Source organism: Marmota monax, unplaced genomic scaffold (assembly GCF_021218885.2).
Source record: "Marmota monax isolate L192 unplaced genomic scaffold, Marmota_monax_Labrador192_F-V1.1 WCK01_AAM20220418_F8-fsc00014, whole genome shotgun sequence".
Classification (NCBI taxonomy): Eukaryota; Metazoa; Chordata; class Mammalia; order Rodentia; family Sciuridae; genus Marmota; species Marmota monax.
The window spans coordinates 31,327,189-31,343,588 of NW_026695222.1; the positions used below are offsets into that span (position 1 = coordinate 31,327,189).

Genomic DNA, 16,400 nt, shown 5'->3' on the forward strand with positions numbered 1-16,400 from the left:
AGGCAGAGGCCGAGGCTGACCCCCAGACCCCGCCACGATTCACGTGTTAAAAAGAAAAGTCGTCCCAGGAGCCTGGCTCCTGTCTGCGGTGTGCAGGAGGGACGGGAAGACGGGGCTTGGGGGGCCCAGGGCCAGAGGAAGAGGGGGGAGAGGGGCACAGACGGAAGGAAAGTGGGTGGGGAAGGGGCTGGAGGGAGGGGCGGGGGAGGGAGCCTGGGAGGAGGGCGGTGGCCACGCAGCCCTGGGGGGCGGCTGTCTGTCTGTTTGTGATTAGCAGCAGCCAGCCTGGTGCAGAGTGGGGTAAACAGAAACTTCCAGGCGTCCCCTCCGCCCCCTCCGAGGCGAGCAGGACTCAGATGCTCCGTGATTAATGGTGCAGGATTCAGGGCAGACCACAAACACTGCGTGGACCGACGCGGATCGAGCTGCCTCTTCCCAGCCCCGTGCCAGGATGGGAGTGGGGGGCGGGCCGTACAGGGCTGGGGGCCCCGCCTGCTGGGGGCCAGCGTGGAATTCTCCCCGGCAGAGCCTGGCGTGACCCTGACAGCAATCGACACCGCCAGAGCAGCAGGCGGCTTCCTGGAACCCCAGCCCCGCGGCCGCTGCCCCTGACAGCTCCGATAAGAGCCCCGGCCGCGCTATCGGAGCCCGGCAGAGCGTCCACCCTCCAAACCAGGGAAGCTGGGGGTTAGTGCAGCCTCGGGGGCAGTCCCCTGGAGGACGTGGCCAGGCTGGATGGACTTTCCTGAGCCCCAGCCCCGTCCGTGGAATTCTGCCGCTGGGATCTGACGCTGAGACCTTGCAGCAACAGAGACAGCAAGGCTGCTGCAAGGAGGACCGGGGGACTCAGACCTGCTCCATGGTGAGTGTGAGGTGCCCGCAGTGGGTTGGTGCGAGGACCAGGCTTCTGCGGGGAGGAGGGTGGCGCGTCCTCACACCACCTGGAGCTCCCAGGAGGGGAAGGGAGCCTGGGTGGAGGCTGAGAGGGACTGTAGTGTCTTGCTGTGTGGTCTAGGGGAGTTCTTTTCCTTCTCTGGGCCTCCCTTTACCCGTCTCTGAATGGAGTGGTTGGACCAGGTGATCTTTAGGAGGCCCTGACCGTGGCTTTGTTCCTTGGGCATCTGCTACGTGCAAGGCACTGTGCTGGGCATCCCCACAGCTGCTGTTCCCGCAGGTGTTATTGTCCTCCTCACTGTTCACGGAGTAAACAGGCCCAGAAAAGTGAAGCAACTTGCCCAAGGTCACACAGCCCCTCAGAGATGAGAAACAGACCGAGGTCATTCCGATTTGGCTTTGGCTGAACCGGCCTCCGCCCCCAGAACAGCCTCTGTGTTCTCTGGTTCTGCAATCATGGGGGGGGGGGAGGCGGGAGGAAGAATGGAATACGCATTACCTGCCGGAGGTGGGGCCGGGGAGCCGCAGGCTGAAGCCCGGCCAGCGGCCTTCAGCGTCTGGAAGATGGCTCAAGCCAGGTGTAGGACACTGCCCCGGGACAGAGGGTCAGCTGAGCGTCCTGTGCAGTGTCCTGGGCTGTGAGGGAAGAGGGTTAACGGCAGGGCAGAGCGAGCTGGGGTGGAGAGAGGGACATGCCTCCACTGGGTTCCGTTCCAACTTTATTTTGCCTTTGCAAAAATCTGTTTCGAATCACTGTGGGCCTGCGCAGCGACTTTGGACGGAACACAATTGTGAAATACCCGGCACTTTCCCCGCGCCTCCCCGGGGACGGCTCACTAATACTCTTGCCGGCTGTTGGCGTCCACAGCTCTGCAGCTGGGGCTGAGCGGCCAGGAGTAAGACGCAGATACAGTCAGAAGCAGGGTGCAGGGGACACCCAAGGGCCAGGAAGTGCACAGCCGAGCGAGCGGCAGCCGGTGGGAAGCCCGTGGGGTGCCGGGCATCAGGCCAGAAGGAAAGGTCCCGACACCCACATGTGGCCTCCTTTTTCTTCCTTTGGAAAATCCCACCCCGCAGCAGCTCTGGGCAGACCCAGGCGGCCGTCCTCGCCGGGGCTGGTGCAGAGTCCCCCTTCCCAGGGACAAGTTGAGACGGGCTCCCCGCTGTGGAGGACAAGTTGTCCCGGACACTCCCTGGGTCTGGGGAAACTGAGGCAGCGGGTGGCGCTCCCCAGGCCTGCCCTGAGTTTTCTTTGTGACCTTGAACAAGTCGCCGCCCTTCTCTGAGCCTCGGCTTCCTCATCTGTGAGGCAAAGGCAGGGGTTCAGGGAGCCTCAGATTCCGGGCTCTGGTTGAAGGCCACGTGGGTTCCACACCAGGCGAGGCTGAGAACAAGCCAGAAGCCGGAGCCAGGAAATCCCCCGGGAATTCCCCAGAGCGGCTGGGGGACACCGGGACCCTGGGTGCAGCTGGGCCTGGAGAAGTGGCCACTGCTGGAGTGCCGCCCTGGCTGCTGTCAGGGGAACAGCCCTGCAGCCTGGAAAGCCCAGTGACTCGGCGGCAGCCCTGTCCCTGCAGCATGGTTTCGCACTGGGCAACTGGACACAGCTCCCAGCTGGCTGCAGAGCCCCCAGCGTGAGCCCCGGGGTCCCCCAGTTCTTCCAGGGAGCTCCAAAGGGACGTGCCCCTGAGCTCATGAACCGTCTCTTGTCCCACTCAGGCTTCGGGCAGACCCAGGCCCCTCGAGGTGCCTCCCCGCCCACCCGAGCTCACCAGCGTCTGCAGGGCACCTCTGGAAACTCCCGGAGCTTCCTGCACTTTATGTCAGGGCTGCCCTGGGCTCGGGGAGATGTGCAGAGGGACGATGGCTTCCTCCCCAACTCAGTGACATGGCTTCCCCGCGTGGGGGGTGAGGCGCTAACAGAAATGGTGTCTTGGAACCCGGGAGGGACAGCTAGGCCAAACCTGCGGGAAGTTGAGCTTCTGTTTTTAGAAACCCTGGGAGCCAGGTGGGCCCTGCGCTGTGCGCACTGACCCCAGCTCGTGTGGCTTGTGAAAGCCAACTGTCTGATTTTCAGGAATGTGGTGAACTGGTTGCTAAACACAGTCATTATTAAAATCAAATTATATAAATGTCATCAAAAAAGTTATATGTATCTTTTGGTCCTGGGGACTGAACCCTTTTAATTTTTTTATGTTAAGGCAGAGTCTCGCTGAGTTGCTTAGGGTCTTGCTAAGTTGCTGAGGTTGGCCTTGAACTCGTGATCCTCCTGCCTCAGCCTCCTGAATATCTAGGGTTACAGGCGGGCGCCACTGCGCCTGACTATAAATTCTATTTTTATTTGCAATTGTGTGCTGCACATCCTGTATGTTGAAACCATCGTGATCAACCCAGTAAGCGTGTGTGACGCGCCTGCGTGTGTGTGTGTGTGTGTGCACATAGCACAGCTGCCCCGAGAGCCTGCTGTTAGACCTTTGCAGCACACCACCGACACCTCGCACGTCAGGGACCGCCCTCCGCCTTCACCCAGAGGATTCCTGACCCCACGTGGGGCCTGATCACAAATCCCTCCAACTCCTCCTTTGACTTAAAGCAAACCAGTGGCTAAAGGCCTCTGGGGCCCCGTGTGGGTGGGTGCAGGGTTGGGTGGGGCAGAGGGTCCTGTCTAGCCGCAGCCTCTGGCTCCGAGACCTGGGCCCCTGGGTGCCGGCAGCGCCCTAGGCCTTCCTGGTCCTGTGCCAGCCTGGGCTTCCCCGCGTGGGGGTGAGGCGCTAACAGAAACGGCGTCTTGGAACCCGGGGAGGACAGCTAGGCCAAACCTGCGGGAAGTTGAGCTTCTATTTTTAGAAACCCCGGGAGCCAGGTGGGCCCTTTCCAGATCCCCAAGCCAGAAGCACAAGAGGAAAATCTCCCTCACCCGGCTCCGCCTCGCTGCACTGTGGGTCACGGAGGAGGCCCCGGGAGGGGACGGTGGCACGAGAAGGAGCCGGCCTCCAGGTTTACAGAGAGCTAACGCCCTGCACCCCTGTTCCTGGGCACGGCGGGCAGGGCGGGCAGCGCTGTCCTGGGCGCAGGCCTCGGCGGCCCGGCTCCTGTCCTGGGGGAGCCCCGAGGGTCAGGCGTCCACTCTTCTGTCCATTTACTCCTTCATGTTTTTCTTTCTTTTCTGAAATTTTAATCTTCAAAAGTGGGTCGAGGCTGGGGATGTGGGTCAGGGGCAGAGCATGGGAGGCCCGGGGCTCTGTCCCCACCAGGCCAAAAACAGTGCCACCGTCCTGCCCACCGCTGGGCACCTTCTTGCCTTGGCTTGGCGAGGTGTGGCGGCTGCTTTCCCATGTCAACCTGTGAAGATGTGAATCGTCTTTCGATGCTTGCACAGCAGAAGTGCTAGAAGGTTCTAGGGAGGATCCATTTCAATGGCCGCTTCTCTGCTTTTGGACCAGGTCTCAGACTTCCTTCACCCCAAACCCTTGCCGGGAGCCCAGCGCGCCTGAGGCCCTGCGCTCCATCCGCAGTCACAGATGAAAATACATAAATACAGATGGGGGGGCTGCAGCCCAGCTACTTGGGAGACCGACGCTGGAGGATTTCTTGAGCTCACAAGTTGGAGACCAGGCTGGGTGACACAGTGAGACCCTGGGACCCAGCGACTCAGGAGGCAGAGGCGGCAGGACCCACGCTGCAGCCAGCCTCAGCAACTAGTGAGACCCCGACTCAAAATGATTCCTTTTTTTTTGGTATCAGGTATCGAACCCAGGGGCACCTGACCTCTGAGCCACATCCCAGCCCTTTTATAATATTTTATTTAGAAACAGGGTCTCGCTGAGTTGCTCAGGGCCTCACTCAGTTGCTGAGGCTGGCCTTGAACTTTCGATCCTCCTGCCTCAGCCCCCCAAACTGCTGTGATTACAGGCAAGCACCACTGTGCCCTGCTCAAAATAAAATTTTTAGAAAGGGCAGGGGATGTAGCTCAGTGGTTGAAGTAGCTCACCGCGATGTCCCACCCCTGGGCTCTGTCCCCCGCACACCAAAAAGCTAACCGACCAACCAACCCGCCACTTTGTCGCGAAGCCCTCCGGATCCCCCGTCTGAGACGGCAGCCTGTGCCCCCCCGCCCACCCTCCTGGGTTGTTCTCCCACCACTCACCATCCCCCAACATGCCGTCATTCTTTCCCGAAACGCCCCGTTAGGAGGTGAGTCTCCGAAGGCGGAGATTAGGTCTTCATCACCTGCCTGTTGGGTCACAGGAAGCGCTCAGTCAGTCCTGGCTTTGCTGTTGCAAGGCTGCCCGGCCCCTCGGGAGGCCCCGGGTGAGGGCGCCTGGCCCCTCCTGCAGTGCCCTCTGTCTGTGCCCGAGTGCCACACGGACACTGCCAGGCCCAGCAGGGGAAGGACGCGCTCGAGCCCGTCAGCACCCGGGAAACTGGCCTCCTGAGCCAGGCCCAGGCCCGGGGCCTCCGGGGCCCTGCAGCCGCCCCTCCTGGCTCACATCTGGGGCCAGCGCTGTGGCCGCCGGAGAAGGACAACGTGGCCACAGCCACTGCCCAGCTCCCCGGGCTCCTGGCCCGGCAGGGAGGGCCGGCCTGGCAGGGAGGCTGGGGACATGGCAGGGAGGCTGGGGACATGGCGGGGAGGCTGGGGACACAGCGGGGGCTGGGTGCAGCCGGGGTGGAGCGCGTGGAGTGCGTGTGGCAGGCTTGGGGCTCTGGATTCCGTCCGTGCCCGCAAACAAGTCCCCAGACAGCACGGCCGCGTCCTCACCGCGTCCAGGTAACCCCGGGTGTCAGGCGGGCTGTGGGACTGGGACTCTACTGTGCCCAGAGGGCTGTCACCGTGATGTCCCTATGTCTGTGCCACAGCAGCGTCTGGAGGGGACGGAGCCTGACAGCCGCGCCACAGAAGCAGCCTGCGTCCCACCAAGTGGGGGTGGTGTGGCGGGGCACCCCGCACTCTCCTCCTGGACCTGGAGGTGCTCTCACAAGCCTTCAAACATGAGGAAACCGAGGACCAGAGAGGTTAATAACTTGTCCCCTGCCACACAGGCCGGAAGCAGCAGACATGGTTTGCCTTCAGCCTCTCAGTAGAGCCGAGGGGCTAAGCACCACCAGCTCCTCAGTGCTACAGACCTGAATTCAAACCCTGCATCCCTGGCCACCTTGCTGTGTGACTCTCAGCAAGTTACTTTACCTCTCTGAGCTTCAATTAGTCTAAAATGAGAAAAGCTCTTCTCCAGACGTCTCATCAAATGTTTATTCCTAACCCTTCTTTGCCCTCTGTTATGTTTTATCAGAGTCAGAGTCTCACTGAGCTGCTTAGGGCCTTGTTAAGTTGCTGAGGCTGGCTGTGAACTCTCGATCCTCCTGCCTCAGCCTCCCAGTAGCTGGGATGACAGGTGTGCGCCACGTGCTCTGCTGTTCCTGTGCCTTCTGGCTCCTTGCTGGGCTCTGGCCGTCCCTGGACTATCCCTGGAATATGCCGATCGGCGTGAGGTGGGCAGGGCTCCTCCTGGGCTGAGGGTCCGTTCCACCCAGGCCAGATGGGGGCCGGAGCGGCTTGCTGTGCTTGGAAGGCGCTTGCTGGGCTGGGCGGCAGGAGGGCGTGTGCCCCAGCAAGTGTCCACTTGGGGCCTGGACTTCTGTGACCCCCCCCCTCGGTGGAAAGGGCCTGACCTGGTTGAGGTGTGAGCAGCACAGGCCCCTGTGGCCTGGGGGTGTGGGGCTGAGTGGCGGTCACTCTGGGGCTGAGTGGCGGTCACTCTGTGCCTGTGGGAAGGCAATTCTCTGGATGAAGCCCCTTCACTTGGGACGGCTCCGTTTCTGTCGCCGGTTAGTCCTGTTTGAGATCAGCCTTCCCCAATAGCAGCCCGTTGGCCGCCCGCCTTGAGTCCTGGGGTCAACTCAAAGCAGGGAAGGCGGCCTCCCTCCCCTCCGCACCCCGGCTAGTCGGGATGCGGGGGCCCCGTGGGCCACTCAGCTTCCCGAGTCTTGACTCCAGGAAAGGACAGAAAAATGGACGGTGGCTGCCAGGGGGCCTCACTGCCCATCTGTCCTGGCCCTGGGTGCGTCGCCTGGTGACACCTGTCCCGGGGCCCGTGAGGTGGGCGCTCAGGGGTGTCTGTCTGCGTCCCTCTTTCCAGGCTCCAGAGGGCTCCTGGCGGGGGGAGCGGTGGCCAGAGGACTGGGCGACACTCTGAGAGTGACCCGAGCTGGCCACCCGAGCCAAACCCAGGTCCACTGCTGTTGGTCATGAGCCACAGACAAGGGACCAACCGTTCAGTGCCCACCTTCCCCGTGTTGAAGGGACGGTGGTGGCCCTGCACCCCAGCCCTGCCAGGTGACATGAGCTGTCTTCACCGAGGTCCCGAGGTCCCCGCGCGCCGGCCTCACTCTGCCAGCACTGAGTCTGTGTGGCTCTGCCAACGCAGCTCAGCCGGGTCCCCACGGGGGACATGGGGTGGGTCCTCATCTTCTGTGATCACAGGTGGCGCTGCCTGGAGTCACCTGCGGCTCCATGCGCCCAGCCCTCACCGCGGCCTCTGGTGTGGGAGCCCACGGTGACCTTGGCTCTGGACTCTGTGTCCACAGAGCGACAGACACGGGTGCGGCCAGGCCTGCCCGGCATGCAGACGGGCCTGCGGAGTGGGCCAGGGGCGGGCAGGCCCTCCGCTGGCTCCCCACGGTCCTCCTGAGACCCCAGGTGTGTCACGGGGGCTGGGGCTGTGCCTCAGGGGACCTGGGGAGAGGGGTCTGCCTGGAGGGGTCTGTCCACGCAGTGTGACCCTCTTCCCCACAGCCCCCTGGGTCTCCGCCCAAGCACCCCCGCTGTCTGTGACACTGGTTCAGCACCGGTGGCCTCTGGGGGCAAAGACACGGGGACTGAGACCCCGAGATGAGGAGTCCTGACATCCTCCCCCTCCCTCCCTCCTGCTAGGGAACCACGTCCTCATCCCCAGAGCAGGGAACTGATGACACGGTGACGACGGGGAGGTCTCCGACCCAGAGGCAGGTGGAGCAGGGGCCCCGCTGGTGCCAGGAGGTGTCCTGCCTGGGGTGGGTCCAGGCCCCAGGGACCTGCGGGCAGTGGCCTGCAAAGGAGTGGCCGGTTCTGTGGCCTCGGTTCTGTCCCTCTGGAAGCGAGGCGAGGGCTCTGTGGCACGCGTCTCCCGGGTTGTGGTGACGTCCTCGTGGTGTGGGACCCTGCGAGTCCGCGGTAAGGGGGGCACTGTTGGCATTCTGGTGAGGGACACTCAGGATTGACAGTGGCAGCTACCCTCCAGGGAGAGCCCGTGTCCAGCCTCATGCTGTGAAGTCGAATCTGGGGAGGCCCCAGGGGGACCTGGTGCCCCGAGGTGGACCCTCGGGGGAATCCAGGCAGCGCCGGGGCCTGTGGCCTCTTCACCCTGAGGTGGACTGACGTGGTCACCCCAGGCCCAAGGCGGAGGGTGACCCGCAGGAGCCAGGACCCCCCCACTCTTGCCCTGACCCGCAGCCCAGGCAGGAAGTGGCCGTGGGGGCGAGGAGTGTCCCTGCGGCTGTGGTCCTAGCACATTGCTGACATTTTTGCATCCTGGGACAAAGGGTGAAGGAACCCAGCTGGACCTTCCTGCTTCCTGGTGGCCACGCCTCCTGACCGGCTGGAGCTGCGCTGTGGTGGCTGTGCCTGTCTTTGGCCTTCCTGTCCCCACCCCCCGCAGTCATGAGGACCCAGCGTGGGGGGTCCCTGCGACCTGAGGGGTTGTTGAAGGTGTCGGGGGCCTTGGGTGCTGTCCCCGGCCTTGGGTGCTGCCTTCCTGCCACAGACGAGCCCTGAGGAGCCCTGAGTGCCAGACCTGGGGTCAACTGCGCAGGCTCCCTGTGGGCACAGAGCTGGCCGTCCCCTGTCCCGAGCCCCAGGGCACTTGGCGCCCAGAGGCCAGCCCAGGGCAGGGTCACAGCAGAGGCCTGGGGCTCCGGCAGACCTGGCCTGTGGGTCCCTCAGTAGAGGGACCTGGACGTGCTGCACCCCTGGCTGGCGCCTCCTGCAGGGTGTGGGGGGCCCCGGCCATTGACCAGGTGCAGCGAATTCAGATCTAGACCCAGGGACGGGTCCCTAATGTCCCTAGGCTCTGAGGCTCCCCTGTGAGACAGGATGGGGTACGGACGGCACTGGTGAGAGCTAAGTGACCCACAGGAAGCTCGTGGGAGCGCCTGGTGCAGTCACCAGGACACTGACCAGTGGCCACAGCCCGGGGGCTAAGGACAGCAGAAGGCCACTCTCTCCCAGCCCTGGAGGCAGAGCCGAGGGGCGTGGGCAGCCGGGCTCCCCGAGGACTCTGAGGACACCTGCTTCCTCTGCCTCCTCTTGGTCTCTGGGTGGCCAGGAGTCCTTGCTGGCTGACCTTGGCTTGGAGCCACATCCCTGCAGACCCTCTCCGTCTCCACCCGACCTTCCTCCACGTGTCCCTCCTCCTACAGGGAACGGGCGTTGGATTCAGGGCCCACTCTAAGCCAGGATGACCTCTGCTTAGCCAGCACTTCAAAGGGCCTGTTTCCCCGCAGGGTCACTGCTGCGTACGCCTCCTGCTAGGGAGCCACAGCTGCTGACCCTCCCTCGCCACGTGGGCACCACACGCCCAGCCCCCAGCTCCCATCTTCCTCCTCCTGACACGTCCCCTGCGTCCCCCTGTGAGGTGGACGCTGTGGTTCCCTCTGAGGGCCAGAGGTGGACCGACTTGCCCAGGGTCACGCAGTGAGTCAGGGGCAAACCTGAGGTTAAGACTTTCCGTCCAGAGCCGGCCAGTTCCGAGGCCCTCGGGTCCGTCCCGTCTCCCCAGAGGCTGTGCAAAGGGTCCTCGTGTGGCGGACACGAAGCTGCGTCCCTGCCAGGCCAGCATGGCCCTCCTGCCTGAGGGGGACCGAGGCCCACGGTGCGCCTCTGCCATCTGGGGACACTCTGGGAGGCTTCGCTTGGGCGACAAACTGAGAATGGCCCATTAAGGGGACTCGTGCAGGCCATGGAGCAGAGCCATTAAGTGCTGGACGCTATCTGCTGGGCAGGCCTGGAGCAGGCCCCGAGGGACGAGGGCTCTTTCTGACATGGAGGAGCAGGAAGGGGCCGCTGCGGGCGGAGCTCCCCTGGGCCGCTGGAGCGTGTGCAGTGACCCCGAGCCCGAGCTCAGGACCGGGAAGGGGGGTTGTACCTCCAGTGACTGGGCCTTCGGGGCCAGGGGACAGTTGTCCTGTCAGCAGGCAGAGCTGGTGGGCAGGTTGGAGGCCTCTAAGGAGAGTAGGGGACTCCCAAAGGACAAGGCCAGGCGGCCAGCCCTTGCAGGGGGTGGCTGCAGTGGGCAGGAGCCAGGCGGACAGTCATACTGCCCGAATGCAAATCCTGTCCCCCACTGACCGCTGGGTCTTAGTGAAGCCCCCAGAAGACAGATTGCAAGGAAGCCCCCCTCTGAGGGCTTGTGGGGGGTTCCGGGGGGGTTCCAGGAGCTGACAGCATGCAGCACGTTTCCATGGCACCGGGCCCAGTGGTGCCCGTCTGTGATCCCAGAGACTCGGGAGGCTGAGGCAGGAGGATTACAAGTTCGAGGCCAGCCTCAGCAACTTGGGGAGAACCTGTCTCAAAATAAAAAGGGCTGGGATGAGGCCTGTGGTAAAGCACCCCTGGGGTCAATCTCCGGAACCTCCGCCCACCGCCCATGTTAACCTCCGTTGTCCTGGGGTGCCCCAGGGTGGATGGTGACTGCAGAGGAGGGGGAGCCCTACCCCACTGCCCCCGGCTGGGCTGACGCACAGTGGGCGAGGCCTCTCCCGGAACCCACCCCAGGGCAGCGAGGCAGGCCCCCGGCCCCAGCTGGTGGTCACTCCAGCAGCCCGCAGAGGGCGGGGCACGCCTGCGGGCATCAAGCGTCTCATCCCTGTGCGGGCGTGAGGGGACACAGGATGCCCGCAGCCCGCAGCCCTTCCGCCTGGAAGGAGCCGGAGGTCAGAGGCGGGTGCCCGGGTGGGCGGGGGGCGGAGCCGCGCAGGGCCCAGCGCACTGTGGCGGGAGTGTGGGCCTCGCGGCTCAGAGCCCCGGGTGCCGCCGGCCTCCAGGTGGGCAGTCTGTCCCCGGCTCTGAGTCGCCACAGTGGGGAGGACGCAGGCCAGCTGGCCACTGCTCTCCCACGGGGTCAGTTTCTGAGCTGCCAGAGGCTACTGGCTGGTTGTGGGCAGCAGTGGCCCACGGGGACACAATCCATGGCGAAGGGACAGGGATCCCGTGAGGGAGTCCCAGGCGGGGACAGTGGGTGCCAGCGTGTGCCACACCTGTCCCTGGTGCCGAGCTCCTCAGGGCTCCAGCCCCTCACCCGGGCCTCAGCTGGCCTCCAGGACACAGGAAGACCCTGGCCCTGGTCCTCTGGGGCCTCCGGAGGACGCAGCTGGGCCCAGTGAGGCCCAGTGGGGGCTTCGCCTTGGTGAGGTCCTTCCAGCCCTGGCCACGTGGTCCCTCCACTCGCCCTGCCAAGGGAGCAGGCCAAGGGGCGGGGCGGGGCGTCGAAGCCACCACCTCTCTAACCACACTGGAGGGGACCGTCCACCTCTTAACACGTCCTAGTCGCTGGAAGTGTCCACCTGCCCTCTCCCGAGGTGGGATCAGGACACCGGCCAGAAGCTGCCCCACAGGGCAGAGCCGGGGTGAAGCCGGTCAGTCTGACCTCGAAGCCCTTCTCACCGGTTCCTCCCCCCCAGCCCCTGAGACCGGCCGGTCCTCTGCTGCCAGGCAGGACAGCGGTCACTCTTCCCTGAGACTAAACTGAGCACCTACTATGTGCCCGGCACGGCGCCTGCAGCCCAGGGCGGTGCTGCCTGCAGGAGAGCCTGGGCTGTGGCCGGGGGACACGGGGCTGTGGTCCCCTCACTGACCACAGAGCAGGGGGCCTGAATCTGAGCCGCTGTTTCTCTCAAGCCGCAGTCAGCGTGGCCGGGAAGGGACTGGCCAGGGGGACCCGAGTTCCTTCTCCCGGGCACTTGGGGCCTGCAGGGGGCGCCCAGTCCCAGTCCTCCTCCCAGCCGTCCTCGATGGCACCAGGTGGGTGTCCCGGGGAAGGAGTGTCGGGGTCTCCAGCCACCAGGGATGCCCGCGGCCGCTGATGGCCTTCCTGGCAGCCGGGTGAAGCTGGCAGCTGGTCACTGTGTCCCCTGGGCAGGAGCCCTGCCTGCATGGCTTCTCCTCCGCTCCGAGCCCCAGCACCTGACCCCTGCCCGCTGTCCACCTCCAGCCCGGCTGCAGGTCACTCTGCCTAACAAGGTGTCACCGGCCTCAGCAGGGTCTGTCCCATCCTGGCCAGGGGCCCCAGTGTGCCCACCCGAGGCTGCTGAGGGGGTCCCAGAGGGTCCGAGGGGTGGGGCTAAGCGCTGTCTCTCGGCAGCAGCTGGACGTGTCCAGGCCCCCGCTCCCCCGTCCTCCTCTCCGGGCAGATGGGCGCCTCGGGGTGGAGCAGGCTCGGCTGAGCCCCAGGACAGCGGGAGGAGAGGACGGTCACTTCCCAAGCTACAACCTGCTGCAGAAGTGACCTCACGCTTGGGCACCCTAGGAGTGGGGTGGCGAGTGTGTGGCAGCAGTGGTCAGCAGCCTGGGCTCGGGAGAGGTGGACCGAGCGGGGGTGGGGGCCGGGAGGAAGAGCGCGTGCGGCACATGTGTGTGAACAGTGTGCGTGTGTGCGCCTGCACGCGTGTGCGGGGAGGGGGCGTGTGAACACGCGTACCCAGTGCGTGTGCAGCTCGTCCACTCCTGCCTTCAGGGTGTGCCCTGTCCCTGCAGAGCTGGGGGGGGCAGGGCGGGTGGCACGTGTGGGTGCCCCCTGAGGACCCGTTCCGCTGCCGTGGGACAGGCCACGAGTGGGACCCGGCTGGAGGTGGGCAGGCGCCTGTGCCCTCTGGAGTGTCCTCCTGCCCCGACGGCCTCAGGGTGAGGCAGGTGACCACAGAGCATCCTCAGACTGCACCTGGGCAGTGCCGGCCCCTGTGCATTGGGAAGGAGATTTGTCGCCTCCGCGTGGAAGAGTGGACACTTCTCCAGGGACTGCACGGATCCTACACTGAGGTGGCTGAGGGAGCCACGTCCTCATGGCTGAAGGACGCAGGAGCCCCCGGGGACCCCAGCGGCTGGCGTGCACCTGCCCCGCCCGAGCCAGCCCGGAGAGAAGGCCACGTTCCCCCCGCCCCTGCCCAGGCCGCTCCAAACAGCCTGCCGACAGTGGCCATCGTCACACCCACTCCACAGAGAGGACAGGGGCAGCCTGGGCTCTGTCCACCAGCTCAGCCTCTGTTCCCCTGACCCGGCCGCCGCGCCCACGGTTCCAGAGCAGGAGGAGGAGGACGGGCTCCGGGAAACCTGAAGAGCAGACCCAGGTGGCCGCAGCCGACGGTTGGCCCCACGGCCCGCGTCTGCACCCCGGCTCTTGGTCGGGCTGTGCGGGGAGAGGAGGCCGGACGCAGGAGCCGACCAAGAAGAGTTGAGGACGAGCCGCCTCCTCGGGGTGGGGAGGTGCCACCCATTATCCTGGGGGACCAGGGTTGTGGTGGCTGGACTTTAACCGGCCCCTGGTGACCAGGGCTCCCTCCCGAGGTGTCCGCGGTTCGTGCCAATGTTTCAAAACACAGTTCAATGGAGCCCGTCCTCAGCCCCAGGAGCCAAGGAAAACCTGGCTTTGGGGGAAGTTTGGGGGGCACAGAGGCCACCGAGGATCGCTGCCCCTCCTGACTCCTTCTCCAAAGCAGAGGCCGAGTCACCAATGACAGGAAGGTGGACCCCGCGGGAACCTCCTGAGACGTTTCTTGCTGCATTTGAAGAAGTGGGCGTCCTCTCTCTGCAGCCCAGGCCTCCGGTCATGGCTGGATCAAGAAAGAGATTAAGGCTCAGCCCAGGATGATCTTGGCCATCTAACCTGCCCTTGCCCCCCGTTCTGAGGCCTGAGTGGAAGACAGATGGACATGGCCTCCTGTGTTAGGAAAACCCAATTCACACTGGTTTACGCAAAAAAGAGAACTTACAGGTTTGCCAAAGCGCACAGTCTGAGATTCGATGGCTTCAGGTAGGGCTGGGTCCAGGAGAGCACAGGGCGAGGTGAGGGTTGGGGCTGATCTTCTCTGGCCTGGAGGCAACTCCCTGGCTGAGCCAGTCGCAGCAGCTGCATGGACGGGGCAGTCGGACCAGGCTGCGTCCCACCTCGACTCGTGGTACTGCTGGAAGGAAGATGTGACCAGCAGGGCGCCTGTCCTCCAACCATGGTGGACGTCACTGATGGACGTGCATGCCCTCCACACGGCCAGAGTCCAACGCCACACAATGCCAGCCCCCCAGCCCCCCAGTCCCCAGCCCCCCAGCCCCCCAGCCCCCCAGCCCCCCAGACCCCAGTCCCCCAGTCCCCCAGCCCCCCAGCCCCTGGGGTAGCGGTTCAGCCTCACTCGGCCCAAGAGAGGAGGGGCCCGGCAGCCAGGATCGTGGCCTGTGGGACGTCAGTGGTGGCCTCGAGGTGAACCCTCGGTGGGACTGTGATTGATGACTTCAGTGGTGGCCGTGGCCTCCCCGCCTCCCTTGAGGCCCAGGTCTTTGCACCCATATCCTGATCACCCTCCCACGATGGCCCTTGGCTGGGGGTGTCCCCTCTGAGCAGGCCGTGGCTGGAGGCCTGTGGACGTGATCTCGTTGGTGGCCCTGGCTGCCGGCCTGAAGGTCACAGAGGACCTGTGACCTGCTCCGTTGGGCGCCGAGAGGGATGGGGACACAGGCGGCAGTCCTGGCCTCGGGTCACCAGGAAGGACACGGTGCACCTTGGCCGAGAGGCCGAGTCACACATATGTGGCTGCTCTGGCCCCGGCTAGCTGGCCACAGGTGGCGGCAGAGGGTGGACAGCCCCGGGCTCCTCCCAGCCCTCATCACACCAGGCTCAGGCCCCTGCCCTGCTGCCCCGCGGCTGCCGGGGGGACGGACGGGGTCCTGCAGTCTGCCCCTCCCCCGAGGGCTTCTCCTCCAGGGTCTGGCCCTAGCCAGGGACCAAAGCCACTGCTTCCCGGGGGCCTGGGACCCTGTCACCTCTGTGGCCCTGGAGAGGCGGGAGGCAGCCCAGTGCTCAGCTGGGAGGAGCAGACGGAGGGTGGACGTGGCCTCTGCCCCTGCAGCGCCAGGCCCTGTCTCCCTGCTGTCCTGTGATGCCCTCCGTCCTTGTGGTCACTCAACTCACTGGTGGCCACACAGCACCGCACAAGCCCCAGGGAGGACACGTCTCTGCCCCAGGCCTGGCCTCCGGTCTCCCTGGCCTGGCCTCGCCTGAGCCCTCGAGATACCACAGCCAGAGGCCCTGGGGCTGGGGAGGGCTTGTCCTGTGGACAGTGGGTCCCTGCAGCTCTGTCCTAACTCTGCCTGCCCGCCAAGCACTTCGACCAGGGGGGAGCTAGTCACTGGGGACACATGGGGACACTGCTTTGGACCTTGTTTTCCAAAGGGGCTTGGCTGCTTTAGTGAGGTCTGTGAGTTCCATGACTCAGAAATCTGTTCCGACAATTTCAGGTTAGAAAGAGACAAACTGGAAGGTTATATGGATATTTCTTTTGGTTATTAAATTTTTTATATCCAGAAAGACCGATGAAATTAATACGAAGAAAGACTTGTCTGTTCACATAACTGAAACTTCTGTGGGGAGTGTGGGCTTCAGGAGAAGCTTGATCCAGCCCCTTGACCTTCTCCCTGGGATCCAGAGCCCTGCGGCACCTTCCCCTCACCCCGTGGCTGAGGGCACATATCCCCAATGGCCACCAGCTCTTGACCTTTCTGCTCCTGTCTGCACTGACTGGAATGTCCTCGGTGTCTCCAGTTGAACATTCCTGAGGGAGGAAAGTGAAGGGACAGGCCATCTCTTTGGGTCAAGCACCAAAATCCTGCCTGTGGCCAAAAGGGAAGGTCCTCCCGGGTCCAGTGTGCAAGGATCCTTGGTCGTCAGCAGCCAGACCCAGCAGAATGCCAGAGGGCGGGGATGTCCCGGGACTCAGTGGGCGAGTCCCCAAGGACCCTGTCCTGGAGCGCACGGGGAGAGGCTCAGTTTGTTCTTGGAATTTTAGGGGGATCTCAGTTTGGCTGGAGGTTTGAGCTTGAGCATTTCCGAGGTTCTGTCCGTCCCCTTGGGAGCAGGTGGCCAGACCCGGGGTCGAGAGGCACGGTCTCCATCGCTGTCCCCCGCCCCCGCCCCCGAGCCCCCTTCACTCTTAGGCGGTGCTGGCCGAGGGCCGCTTCTCCGAACGCCACTGCTGCGTTATTTTCTTTCTTTCAGACCAGGAAAAAGTTCTGCTCTCCACAACAGTGTGCCCGCGTCATCCCGGGGCTGGAAGAACCCGTTTGGCCAAATTTAGAGCCACAGGAAGGCGGGAGTCAATTCGGAGCTGAACTCTGGGCTTGGGGCCGCAGTTCCAGGCTCTGGCCGCTCCACCTGCTGCCCCGTTGCTGGAATGTGCCCTCGGGCTCCGGCCGGCCGGGATTCTTGAGTGTG

General features: G+C 64.3%; 1 protein-coding gene across 3 annotated transcripts in view; it reads left to right on the top strand.

Annotated features, from left to right (window-relative positions):
* Positions 1 to 258: 258 nt before the first annotated feature.
* Positions 259 to 16,400, top strand: part of Ripor3 (RIPOR family member 3) — a 64,968-nt gene continuing 48,826 nt past the window's right edge. For 2 of the 3 annotated variants that reach the window (XM_046433379.2, XM_046433377.2), the window contains exon 1: positions 259 to 862. Coding sequence is in view for 2 of the 3 variants with exons in the window: in XM_046433377.2 (XP_046289333.1) it covers positions 860 to 862 (3 nt within the window). In the remaining variant the exon portion in view is untranslated. The remainder of the gene's footprint in view (positions 863 to 16,400) is intronic. The other variant, XM_046433380.2, reaches the window with a different exon arrangement.